At 30.3% G+C, this 12,700-nt stretch overlaps 1 protein-coding gene across 1 annotated transcript in view; it reads left to right on the top strand.

Annotated features, from left to right (window-relative positions):
- The first annotated feature begins 2,222 nt into the window (after positions 1–2,222).
- LOC118196367 (uncharacterized) overlaps positions 2,223–12,700 on the top strand; it is a 107,145-nt gene continuing 96,667 nt past the window's right edge. The window contains exon 1 of the mRNA XM_035367812.2: positions 2,223–2,875. Within this exon, the coding sequence (XP_035223703.2) occupies positions 2,263–2,875 (613 nt within the window). The 5' untranslated portion in view covers positions 2,223–2,262. The remainder of the gene's footprint in view (positions 2,876–12,700) is intronic.

Here is a 12,700-nt window from a genome sequence, read left to right on the forward strand (position 1 = left end):
GACACTGATGATATCTAATACAGTAAACAAGAAAATTTCATTTGATTAAAGAGCTTTCGAGGATTGGGCATTATATCTAATGAAAATCTAAGTGATACTCCTATCACAGTTTTTAATAAAACAAAATCATGATTTTTATTGAATAATTTTTTTAATGAGATTTTCATAATGGACGAGAACGTTGAGAATTGCATGGGAAATTGGATTTTCATATATGCGAAACAGAGGAGGTAGAGTATTCAAGTACAAAAAATGCTGAATGCCTTTTACAGCTGAAAGAGATTTTCAGCCTTTTAAAATGGACAGAGTTATCCTTCCTCTTTTGGATTTTCTTCTTTTACACGCAGTTTATTTCGAAATTTTTAAAACGCATCTCAATTTTATTTTTGAATTTCTGCTTCTAAATAAAACAGCATGAGTTTTCTTGATTATAAGCATTCGATGGGCTCTTGAATATCTCGAATCCTTTGTTTTTTTTTTTTTGGGGGGGGGGGAGCAGGGAGAGGCATAAGCTCATTTTTTTTTTTTTTTTTCTTTCTTTTTGGCAAGGCAGTACACTCTTGTACTTATTGTAATGGATAGCGTTATGTCATCAAGTGCAAGGCAAGAAAGAAAATCTGAAACATTCAAAAGTTTCTTTGACCTGTCGCAAATTATCAGTGCACAAAAAATCAACATTCTGATATTTTTCATGAACACAGAAAACTGAAACACCAGAAATCAATATTTAAATCATTTGCCGGAAAGGCGAAAGATACAGAATGTAAATCTGTGGTTAAGATAACGTTATAAATTATGAAAATTTTTTTTGAATGCATTGTAAATGCATATAAATTGTACAATAACATATAACAACAGTAGTGATGAAGAGTATTTTTATTATTGAAAAAAGTAAGTAAGCTTTTCAAAACTTGAAATAAATGTAACAGGATTAAACTACATACTGCTTCATGTTGTGCACATTTTCGCATTATACTATGCTGTTTTCAGCATGCTAAATTTTCTGTTTTACTTAAATCTTTTCCTTCCTGAGCTTATTATCCTAAAAGATGTATGCAACTTCGATAGTACATGCATATTCACCTTACATTTTTATACAATAGAGTTTTAGTTAACTGCATACATATTTACCTAATCTTTAATTATAATTCAATTTTTTTAAAAAAATTATCTACATTCTGTATGAGAAAATCTCCTATGCTTCAAGCATATAATGTTTTAATTGATTAATAATGAGTTGAAATATAATATAAAGACTAACAAATACTGAACGATGAGAATAATGCTCAGTTGAAAAGAAAATTTTCAGACTTTATTGATGTTCAGTTAAGATAATTTGTAGACGCGCTATAGATTTCATATAATTTTGGAAACAGGAGAAAAGACACAGATAAAAATTAAATGCTACAACTATAACAATACTAACAAGATAAATCAAATTTTGCATTCTTCATATTAACCAGGAAATAATGTTATTCAAAACTGAGCATTTTTTTTTTTTTTTTTTTTTTTTTTTTTTGAAGAATGGCAAGAGGGGAAAATACCTTTCGTTTCGGGGAAAGAAGGTGGAATATACATTTTTATTACATCAGATTTTTCTTGAGAGATTAAATAAATCTCTGAATGAAATTTATTTTCTGACAAATATCATATTCTAAACAATCTCACATGCAACGTGCATACCTTTGTAATCGACATGAATGATCTTATATCCCAATATTTTCTATGAAAATAAACAACTGACAACCTTGAAATCCAAGAAGGAATATGCAAATAAAAGCGTACCTTTCTTCGATGTAAATAGATAAAAAAATGAAATAAAAACTAATAAGCTTGGAGGTATAGAAAAACACAGTCCATTGATTAGGAACGATTTCGATCCTTATCCTTTTATTTTCTTGGCTTGCTGATAATGTGAAAAGGATAACTTTAACAGCGGCATTGTGAAAAGTTTTTCTGGCGATTGCGAGAAACCTCCATCTCGAAATCGAATCAGATAAAACTAAAATAGCAGCCAGATCATAATTTTTTGAGAAGCCTGAAGGCGAGAGCGAAATGTCCCGTAATGAACCGCTAAGTATTGAGTTAAAGGGCCCTAATGAGAACATCGGCGAGAGTTAATCGGAGCTGTTCCAAGGCTTTTCTTTTTCTAGCCACATAAAAGGCAAGAGAGGGAGAGAGAGAACGAAGAGAAGAAAGCGGAATAAGAGAATGGCGGCGAAGATATCGAATGATGGCAATTTCGGGCTCTGTCAACACATAATGGATCGAGCGGCGGGCGCTTCGATGCCATTCGGGCCGCTGTTTCCTGACACATTAACAGACGCAGAGATACGGCCGTTGGGCGGGGCGGGGCCACGGGAGAAAGGGGCGGGCTCAATCACCGCAATCCCCTTTCCTACACCCGAGCCGCCGCGGAAAAAGAGATTAAACTGCAATCGCGATGTGTGGCTCTCTCCTCTGCCCTTTCGTCGCGCCGGACCTGATCGCGGATTGATGCCGCCCATGGCCGGCGCCAAGACCGCTGAGTCGAATAAGTCCTTCTGCATCGAGGCCCTCCTGGCGCGGAGTTCGCCGGCGGGGGACTCTTGCGACAGGTGCCCGGTGGCCTCACCACGGCCCGCACCCGTTGGCCTTGCCGGGCTACCACTGGCAGCATTACCCGTTTTTTCGCCGCACCCATTGTACCAGTACCATCATCCTCACCATGCACAGATACATCCACCGGCTGCCGCGGCCGCCTTCCCTGTTATGACTAGCGCCTTCCACCAGCCTCTGGCCGAACAGGCGGCTGCCGCTGCCGGACTCAAATCTGGACATTTTGAATGGCTAGCCAGGACTGGCATGTTCTACCCTCGTGCAGGGGACGCCACCGGTAAGTTGTACTTTTCATCCTATCTTGCACTTTGAATGGAACACAAAAAGTACCTCTGTATCTATTATGTTTCATACTGCGGTGATCCTAATAAGAGAAAACAATTTTAGTCTTTAAAATACTCTTCTGGACGTTCTACTTATGTTATTTTAAATTTAAAAATGTATTACAGCAATCTGTTATTCGTGCATTAAATTTAATGTCATAAGGAAATATATTTCTCGTATTATTTAGTTTACTTCAAGATCCGGTATTTAATACCGGAATTCGACTTATATGCCAGTTTTTTTTTATTTCATTCAAAATACCATGAATTCTGTCTTTATATACTAGCCAATGCAGTATTATTATACTAACTTCTGACATACTTAATCCACGTGTTGAATTTCGTAGTTTAGGGAATAGCAAATGAGGATAAAATGCAAACAGAACTTGAGCGAAAAGGTTTCATTTAATAAAAGCATGGAACATATAATCTAATAATAGAATCATCTTTTAAAATTTCGTAGCTGAAGATGATATTAAAGTTGGCGCTTTTCTAAAATTACTTTAATACATTCTTTTCAGCTTCTATGACATAGCTCAGACTGATAAGCAGTGCTATACAAGATTGGCAAACAATGATATACAAGGTTCTATATGGTGAAGATCTTCCCCCCTATTATCTTTAATTTTTAAGCAATAGCTGAAGTAAGACTTGCATGATTTACTCATTATTTTAATGTGTTACTTGAATACCAGCTAGTTTTCTTTCGAAAATCCTCCCCGAAAGCAAACCTTGCCCTTAGACGTATTTTTCAATTTAACTGCATAAGCAACCCTAGCAAAATCATAAAACAAAGTCTTGCCTAGCAAAATCATAAAACTACTTATTGTGATCTGAGAAGTTAATGACTAGCAAGGAGAACATACAAAATGTCTAATAAATATATAAATATGTAAATAAAATGTATAAATATAATAATAAACATATAAATATGTGGTTTAGATAACTGCACGCAGAAGAATTTCTTTTCTCAATTTCTTAAGACACATAGAAAAAGAATATAATTCAGAATAAATACTAAAATACAATTTATACATGTATATGCCTTAAGGCATTAATAAGAGTTGAGAAACTGTTTAAAGAAACATTTAGATATTTAACATTCTTTTTTGCCTAAAATGCTATTCATAAATCTTTGATTCATTATCATTTCTATAAAACTGCAATTTGCATACGAATTTTATTTTACCTGAAATGTAATCAAGTAAATAATCAAACAAAGTTAAGCTATAATCAAAACTTATAAGTTTGAGTCAAGTAATAGTTTCAAAAATCTACAATTATTTTGTGAATTGTGAAAGATGAATTCAAGAAACTGATTAAGTTGTGATTTAATGGTTTAATTAGCATGCAGCTGTTTTCTTAAATATCGAATAAAACAACACCTGAAAAAGGAAGAAATAACAAAGAAATTTAAAAAGAAAATTTAAAACTCAGTTGTAATATGGTATGGGGTTTATGGTTAGTAATTTTAATAGATTTCCTTTATTTTATTGAACAAAAATTCACTCTAATGATGATAATAAATTCGTATATTCGAGATTAACTATTAAATGTTCTCTTCAGCATTTTATTTGGGGAGGTAGGCTAAAGAACACTATCAGGCTTTACACATAAATTTCATTTTAAATTTTCTTTAAATTACATGCAACTTCTCCTTTTAGGAATTCAATTCCTTTGTTCTGTACATTTCTTAAATATTGCCACAAATTTTATGTTATTCTGTTATATAGTGTATTTATAATAGTGAAAATTAATCATCAACATTTCATTTAAATTATTACTTATCATTAGGATTTTTAAAAAAATAGATTTTATATTTTTTTTATGCTATAGCAATTTTAACGTCATCAAAGAAAAAACAATATTGGATTATTTTAAATAAAAATTCGACAGTTTAATAAAAAATGCTTAAGGAAGTAATTTCAATAATCAGACATGAGACTAAAAGATCTGTGGAATGTGTGTATAGGCTCAAAACAAAACTAAATGCACGAGCATTAAATTTAACATAGGTAGGTGCATTCCCAAATTAAATCAGAGAAACCTAAATATTGTAATACCTCTTCAATTTTAATTTTCTAACAAAATTAAGACTAGTTTGTTTGTACTAGTTTTGTACTAGTTTTTCTTCTAAAGCTTTGAACGGATTGCATAGTACTATGTATAAAATTACTGAAGAGCTATTGATGTTCATTAAACTCAAATTTAAAAATTTTTAACATTGATTTGTTTACGGTTAACTTATGAAAATTTCTAAAAGGAAAAATCGCTCAGAAATAAAACGACGTATTTGAAATATTTCATAGAAGAAATCATAATTTAAAATTCCTTAAATGCAAGTTTTTTTTTTTTTTTTTTTTTTTATGTTGTTTTAGAAATTTCTATTTCAACCGACTGAAAATTTAAATGCATGCAAGCTTTCATTCATCTAATTTTGTCAAAGAAGTTTTCCCTTCTTTAAATAATTTAAAGTAAATTTTCAAAAATATTAGAGTAAGCGTATATATAAACTACCATTAAACTAAAAATAAATAAGTAAATAATTAGTTATACGACGGTTCTCAGCATAGAAGTTTCCGTGGAAATTATTTCATATTTACGCTACGACGGGAGAAGTCTCAAAATATCCACATAGGTATCCAAAATTCACTACAGGAATGAAAATAAAACTCGTTAGCGGTATTAAGAAGTTTATATACTGGATGATTTGGTTTCGTTTATTTAGTTATGACAAAGCACTTGGGAGCTATCTGCTTGAGGGGAGGAATGCTTTCGTGGAGGACTTTCTAAAGGGAACTGTCCTTGTATACATGTTGCATATAGGGAAAACCGAGAAAACGCCCTTGCAGCGAGCCCTTTCGCTGAAATTCTTATCCAGTGGAGGAAGCATATAAAATTACTAAGTGTAACAAAATTTAAGTTGTCCAATTATTTTGTCAGTGTGAACGGGGCTATGGGAGGGACACAGACTGAAGAAGTCAAAAGTCAGATGCAATGATAAAAATGAGCAATGATACAAAGGAAAAACAACATCACTAAATCCGCTAATACCAAAAATAAAATAGAAACAAAATTGAAATATGTCAGTTTTCATATGTTTACATTTCTACTACGCAAGAAAATGTTTCTGAGTGTATGTGTTATTAAAATAACTACGTTTTAATTTCAAAATTTTTGCGCTAATTTCATCAAAAATTTGATTGCGTAAACAAATAATTAAGGCCTTCATATGGCGAACATTATAAGTGTAGTTAAAATAATTAATATACAATATAATATCCCCTTTTCGAGGTAGATTTCTCTCATAATAATTATTTTATTAAATATAAGATGGTTTCTGCCTTTCTAATATAAGTCTTTTCTATATTCGATTATTCTATATACTACAGTGTATTAGTATGCAAAGCTTAAAATTTCTTATTTAAATAAATAAATAAGTATTTATGTTGACATGCCGCCAAATCTTTATTTAAAAACTCAGCAAAGTCCAATTTTAAGAGCTTGCTCTCTTTGCATTAAAAATCCAAAATCAAAGCTAGTAAGTAAACTGATAAATAAAGGTATTTCAGGTACAAGGATAAAATCTGTTCTTAATAATTCGTCAAGTAATAAAATGAATTTTGATGATCGATAAAAAGTACCTGTAAGACGTTGATGCTGATGCAAACTCAGGTAAAAAAGCGAGTATATTAAATATATCGATGATAGATAGTCAAAAGCCATTATTTTATAACATTGAAATTTTATAAAATATAATTAATGTATACTACCACGGTAGAAGATTATTGATTTTGTCCTTCATATAATTTATGAATCATTACAAAATATTTGATCGTTATACGATTAGTTACAGAAACTCATTTCAAATTTTATTCCTTAGAAAACGGTAATTATCTTCTAAACAATATTTAGTCGAAAAATATTTGCAAAAATGATTGGTTGCAGCAAAATTTGAAGATTATTGACATAAATTACTTATGTTGCATCATTTGAGTACCAGAATATCATTAAAAGTGCGAAATTCTGTCCCTAACTACCCGGAATCAGTCACTAGTGTATATTTAGCAAAGAGCTGCTCAATAAAACTCAGCTGAATGGTACTTTTGGAGGAAAGCTTCGAAATCAAAAATCTTTCTGGTATATATTATGAGTACACTTTGAGGGTTTATCTTTCTTATTTTTATTCTATAATCTTGTGCAAATTATTATGGACTGCTGAAAAACTGTTTGTTAAAGCATGTATTGCTTATGATTAAGAGTGATTTGTTTTTTATACTTAACTGCATAACAAACTAAATGATATTTTTAAGCAGAAGACTTATAATGAGTAAATTTTTTAGCAATATTAATACATTTCGGCATTTAATATGATGTCCTCTTGGCTTTTAATAATTCCTGGATTCTTTTAGGCATTCTTTCTATAAAGAATTTGCAGTGATTACTGAAAATCTTTGTCGTAATCTCATGCTCTCTGAGCTCTTTGAATTAGCTTATCCAAATCTTTATTAAAATTTTATTTTTTTTCACGAATTTTATGTCTGAAAATGTTTCATATTCCTTTAGTGGGTTTTATATCAGGTCGAAATAGCATTTAAAGCCCTTAAGTAAAATAATTTTTCAAGATCTGGATGTGTGGCAAAGGGCATTGTCTTGTTGAAAAATTTCCCCCTCTGAAGTACACCATGTAATAATAGGTATAGAAACAGATGTTGAAAATCATCTCTTTCCGTAACATGGTTTAGCTTGTATTTTTATGAATTTATACCTTTAATTATGTCGATGTATCTGATATCATAAATAGATATACAGCTCCAAATTATTAAAGACGGGAGGAGCATTAGCTAAAATGCATCTTTCTATGTTTATTTCTCCTTGTACAAATGTATTGAACCCTCTCATAAAATGTTTGGACTGAATTCTCATCGAAGGAAACAGACTCTTGGCAAAAAATTTCAGGAATAATGAAATAAATCTTTTTCAGTTAAGAGGCTTTAAAAGATTAAAAAATGTGTAAAATTAGTTTGAGTTTGGAAAATAGTTAAAGTTTGAATAAATACTTTGCTTGAATCCTGAGAAGTCCATGCAGCATAAGTTTGGGCTCAAAATCGTGTTTTGATCATAGAACTATCAGCTTAGATTAATAACATCATCTACAAGCTATTTATTAATCGAAGTTTCAGGAGCTGATTTCTTGCAGCACTGGTGTTGGCTAATACCCTATGATCTTTCCACATTCATTTTAATTATGTAGACGATAATTTGGAGTTTTTCAGACTCATTCCTATTAATTTCTTAGTCTCTTGTTCAGAAGATTTCTTTTTCCTGCTACATTTTCATAAACCTTTCAATTAGTTTTCCTCAACTTTTTTTTGAGATCGGTATTTTTTGATATAATCTCTCTTAACTTCTCGTTCAATTTTCGTTTGCTTAAACAAATTTAGTAAAATAACAGTGTAGAAATAGGCAGTCTTAAAATATATATAGATTGTCTAGGAAATAAATTATTATTAACTGCAAGTAGTAGTAACTTGTTTTCGCACTACATGAATTTAAGATCATACAACAATTATATATATATATAAAACTTAAATAACAATAAAATGAATGAATAAAATTAATTAAATCTAAGTATTAGATTTATTATGCCAGTAAAATAGAGAAATACTGCTAACTGTTAAAATAAAATCAACGTTTCTGTAAAGAAAAAAAAAGAAAAATGCATAAAATTTATTTATATGTTAGCGATTAAAAATATAATGTCATTTTGATTTGTTAAATGGGATGTATCAAATTTAATTCATCTAAAAAATGTTTTCCGGTACAAAATATAGATTAGAAAACTTTGGAAAATTATGCAGGCTGTGATAGAGGGAAAAAAATCACAATGCAAGTATTTCGCACAAAACTAAATACGAAGTGTATATATGGAGTTAAGTTTTTCTCAATGTGCTTAATGTTTTTCCCCCTTCTTAATTTGAGGATTAATTAATTATTTTTATAGTTATATCAAAATTTCCCATTTTAAGAAATGCAATGAAATAATGAGAGGAAAATAAAATTTTAATTTTCCTTCCCAAAGTAAATACAGTCAAAAGTCGTTAATTCGGACACCCAAAATCCGGAATGATCTATAATCCGGACCTCAAAGCTAAAAACTTTTTGCGCATGCGCCGAGTTGACACATGCGCATAGGCGTTTACGCGTGTGCGTAAGACCTTTACGACTGCGCATGTGTGTGCGCAAGTGCAGAATACGTTTTCGCGTACACGTTTTATGTATAACGGACGGTATAAGCTAAAATTATCTGTTTCAGTTAATGTTGATGATTGCGTTGTTCCTTAATCTTCGAATTATTTCCGGCTTAATACTTTTTGCAGACTGTAAAAGCAATTTTATAAAAGTAAACTTGAATTTTCGATTATGTCAAATAGAATTTCCGATACTGGAGCTCCCAAAGGATCTACAAAACGAAAGTATGTTCTGATGTCCATCAAACAAAAAGTGGAATTGCTGCAAAAAATGGATAAAGACATGAAGAATGTGACAGAGAGGTTAGTGAAAACGAAAAAATTTCGATTGACAAGTTAGTCGGTATTCTCGGCACAGCAATTAACGGGACTTGAACAGCGGAACTTTGTAACTGAACAAGAAATTATGTCTGTTAATAGAATTAAAGAGAAAGTATTATCACATAAAACGAAGCAACTTAAACAACTTACATTGAAAGAAATGTTTAATAAAGTAAATAAATATTAAGCTTTTTTTTTTTTTTTTTTTTTTTGTAAATTTTGATACTCTTTAGATCATAATTGTTCTTTATTTCATAAATTACGGTTTCATATTTTTAATTTTAGAATTTCTGCATGTCATCTTACGAAATTTAAACTGATGATCTATAATCCGGAAAAATCGATAATCCGGAATCGCCGAAGTCCCGACGAGTCCGGATTAACGACTTTTGACTGTATTATCTTTGTAAAATTTTGGAGGTAGAGAGAGAAGCTAAGAAATAAGAATTGTATGATTCTTTTTGCATATTTTTATTCTGTGTTTTTATTTTATAAAACTATATTTATGTACACTTTAATATAAGATCGCAGGAATGAATAAATTTATAATAAGCATTATTATAAATTATTTTGTTACTTTGGGAAACAGTACTAAATAATGAATATATATATTCTAAAAAACATGATTAACAATAATTTGGTGAATATGTTAAGCACAAATATTTCTGAATATCAGCTTTCAAAAACAAGTCACTATAAACACAAAATCATTTTCCCTCCTATTTGTGTTATATAGTGTTTACAATGTAGTATTATAACATTGGAGGAACAGGAACTTGATTCATGCAGCTGAGAATTTCTTTTTCTAAATTTAAAAATGTTCCCAATTCTTACTGATACTTATACTCAATGAATTCTGATAGCTTTAGTGACTAGGTTCTGGGAATGAAATGTTTTCATTCGCTGATTTCTTTAACTGTCTAAACTCTTTAGCTCTCTGAATACAAATAACAAGCTTCTAAAGTATAGAGTTCTCTTCTGTAAGCCAAAGTTTCATGGTGATTTGCCAAAGCGAAAGTAAGATTAGTTGTAAATGAAAACTGAAGAAAACAATTGGAAAGTCGCATGTCTTACGCATATTATAAATCCTAGGTTTTAAAAAGCATTTCAATCCGTGCACAAAAAAATTATGCACAATGAGTGGTAAATTTCTCTTCCAGAAACAATTAGGATGAAATCTATGAACTTCTTGCACCTGGCCTAAATCAGAATTCTGCCTGTATGGAGAATAACAGTGGATTCGCGTAATTTTTACAGCATAAAAAGCACATCTGTAAAAAAAAAAAAAAAAATGTAAATTTTTATTAATTTTTAAAGACGTAATTTTCTTGTTTTAAGGACAGTTCTTGATTTTCAGATCTTCGCATTTCTTACAAATCGCTGTATTTCATAAAGCAGTTACTTTTTAACTTGACATGTGCATCAGTTGAGACGACTGTGACCATGCTTTCGATCTGTTTAAATTATTTGAAAGAAAGGGAAACAACTATATTGTTAAAAATAATTTTCAAAGGCATAAACTGTTTCGTATTTCTTTCCATTCTTGAATATATTTCTTTACAAATTTAGCTCAAGAACCAGGAAAAACGTATTAGATATTTGAAATAAATCAATGTTCTTATTATTTGACACCTTGGTCAATTTAAAAATAGTTAGTCAAGTAAATCAATTTACGTCGAATATATTTCGTAATATTGTAATTTATTTACGTTTATCCTTTTCTTTGTGTTTACTTTTATGTAGCCATTTTTACGCTTTTTATATAGTTTATATACTATCTTTTTGTATGCTTTTATATAGCTTAAACAAAACAATAATTTTGCCTATTTAATGGATTATGTATGTCAAGCAGACAAGATATATTGTTGTGCAATCTGTCCTTAATACTATTAATATTTCATTATGAATAATAATTCAATGACTTATAAAATAAATAAATATAACTGCAATATTTAAGAAGGTGTCCCATTGCTTAAAGTATAAGATTACCAAATTCCCGCTTATTATTTCATTTGCTAAAATCGTTACTTTCCTTGCCTTGTAGAAAAAAAGTGGAAAAAGAAAGAAAAATTTCCGTCGAAGTTAAAATACAGATCGTAAGGGTATAAAATCAAATTAAATTCTTTTAACTTATGAAAGGTAAATACGAATACTAGGTAATACGGTATTTAACTTATGAACTTATGAAAGGTAAATACGGTTACTTTTTTTTTTTGGTATTATGGCATGAAATATAATGCTACCATACTGTATGTATACAATTAAGATTTCTGAATTTATGCTTCTTAAAGCTATACGATTGTACAGTGGGAATATTGAATTTAATCATCCGTGCGAAACAAATTTATTACACAAATGATGAACCACATTTCGATGAGTAATTGATCTGAGTGGGCGAGGGAGATTTTGCATGCCTAAGTTACATTATATGTCATTTTCAAAAAACGATTTCCTATTTCTCCATGTTCAAATTACTCATTACGATCAGTTATACGGAAAATGTTTAATGAAATTGGATGCATTAAATAAAGGTATATTACCGCAGATGCAACTGGGTTTACGGGATATTTTTTTATTTTAAGGTTGAAAATTTTAACATTTCTGTTATACTGTAGACTTTAATGCGCTGCAATACAGTAAGTAATTATAAAAGATCATTCTTATAATTAAAAACATTCAGCAGGTATATATTTTAAAATTATTATTTAAGAGCAAAAGAACGAGATCTGATTATAATTTCAGTTTAGTTCTTTTGCAATGTAAATAGTATGCAATGTAAATAGTATTTATTTTGTCATTATCTAAACATTGTGTTCTATCGAAACTTCTCGAAATATTCATCTTTAAGAGGTACACGTTCAGTAATAGTTACCTGTGTAATTAACATTGTTGCTGTTGGAATTTGCTTAGTATCATGTAACAGCTATTGTAAAACATTTTGCAGGACTGCTGTGTTCTGCGAAAATTTATCCACTAGAAACTTTCATACTATTCTGTTTTCGAAATTAAATCTCGAACTAATTGAATGTAATTTTTTGATCAAAATTTACTATTTTTTTACTTTTAACAAAGATTACAGAATAAAGACTTTACTATACTTCCTAACGTATGTGTTAAACAATTCTTACAGGATGCAATCTGAAATCGTTTCATCACATATTTAAAAACTTTATCGTCTTCTTCTTGCTTCCTTTTAATACTTTTTAA

Source organism: Stegodyphus dumicola, chromosome 5 (genome assembly GCF_044657685.1).
Source record: "Stegodyphus dumicola isolate Sdum_Otavi_A_Nest chromosome 5, ASM4465768v1".
Classification (NCBI taxonomy): Eukaryota; Metazoa; Arthropoda; class Arachnida; order Araneae; family Eresidae; genus Stegodyphus; species Stegodyphus dumicola.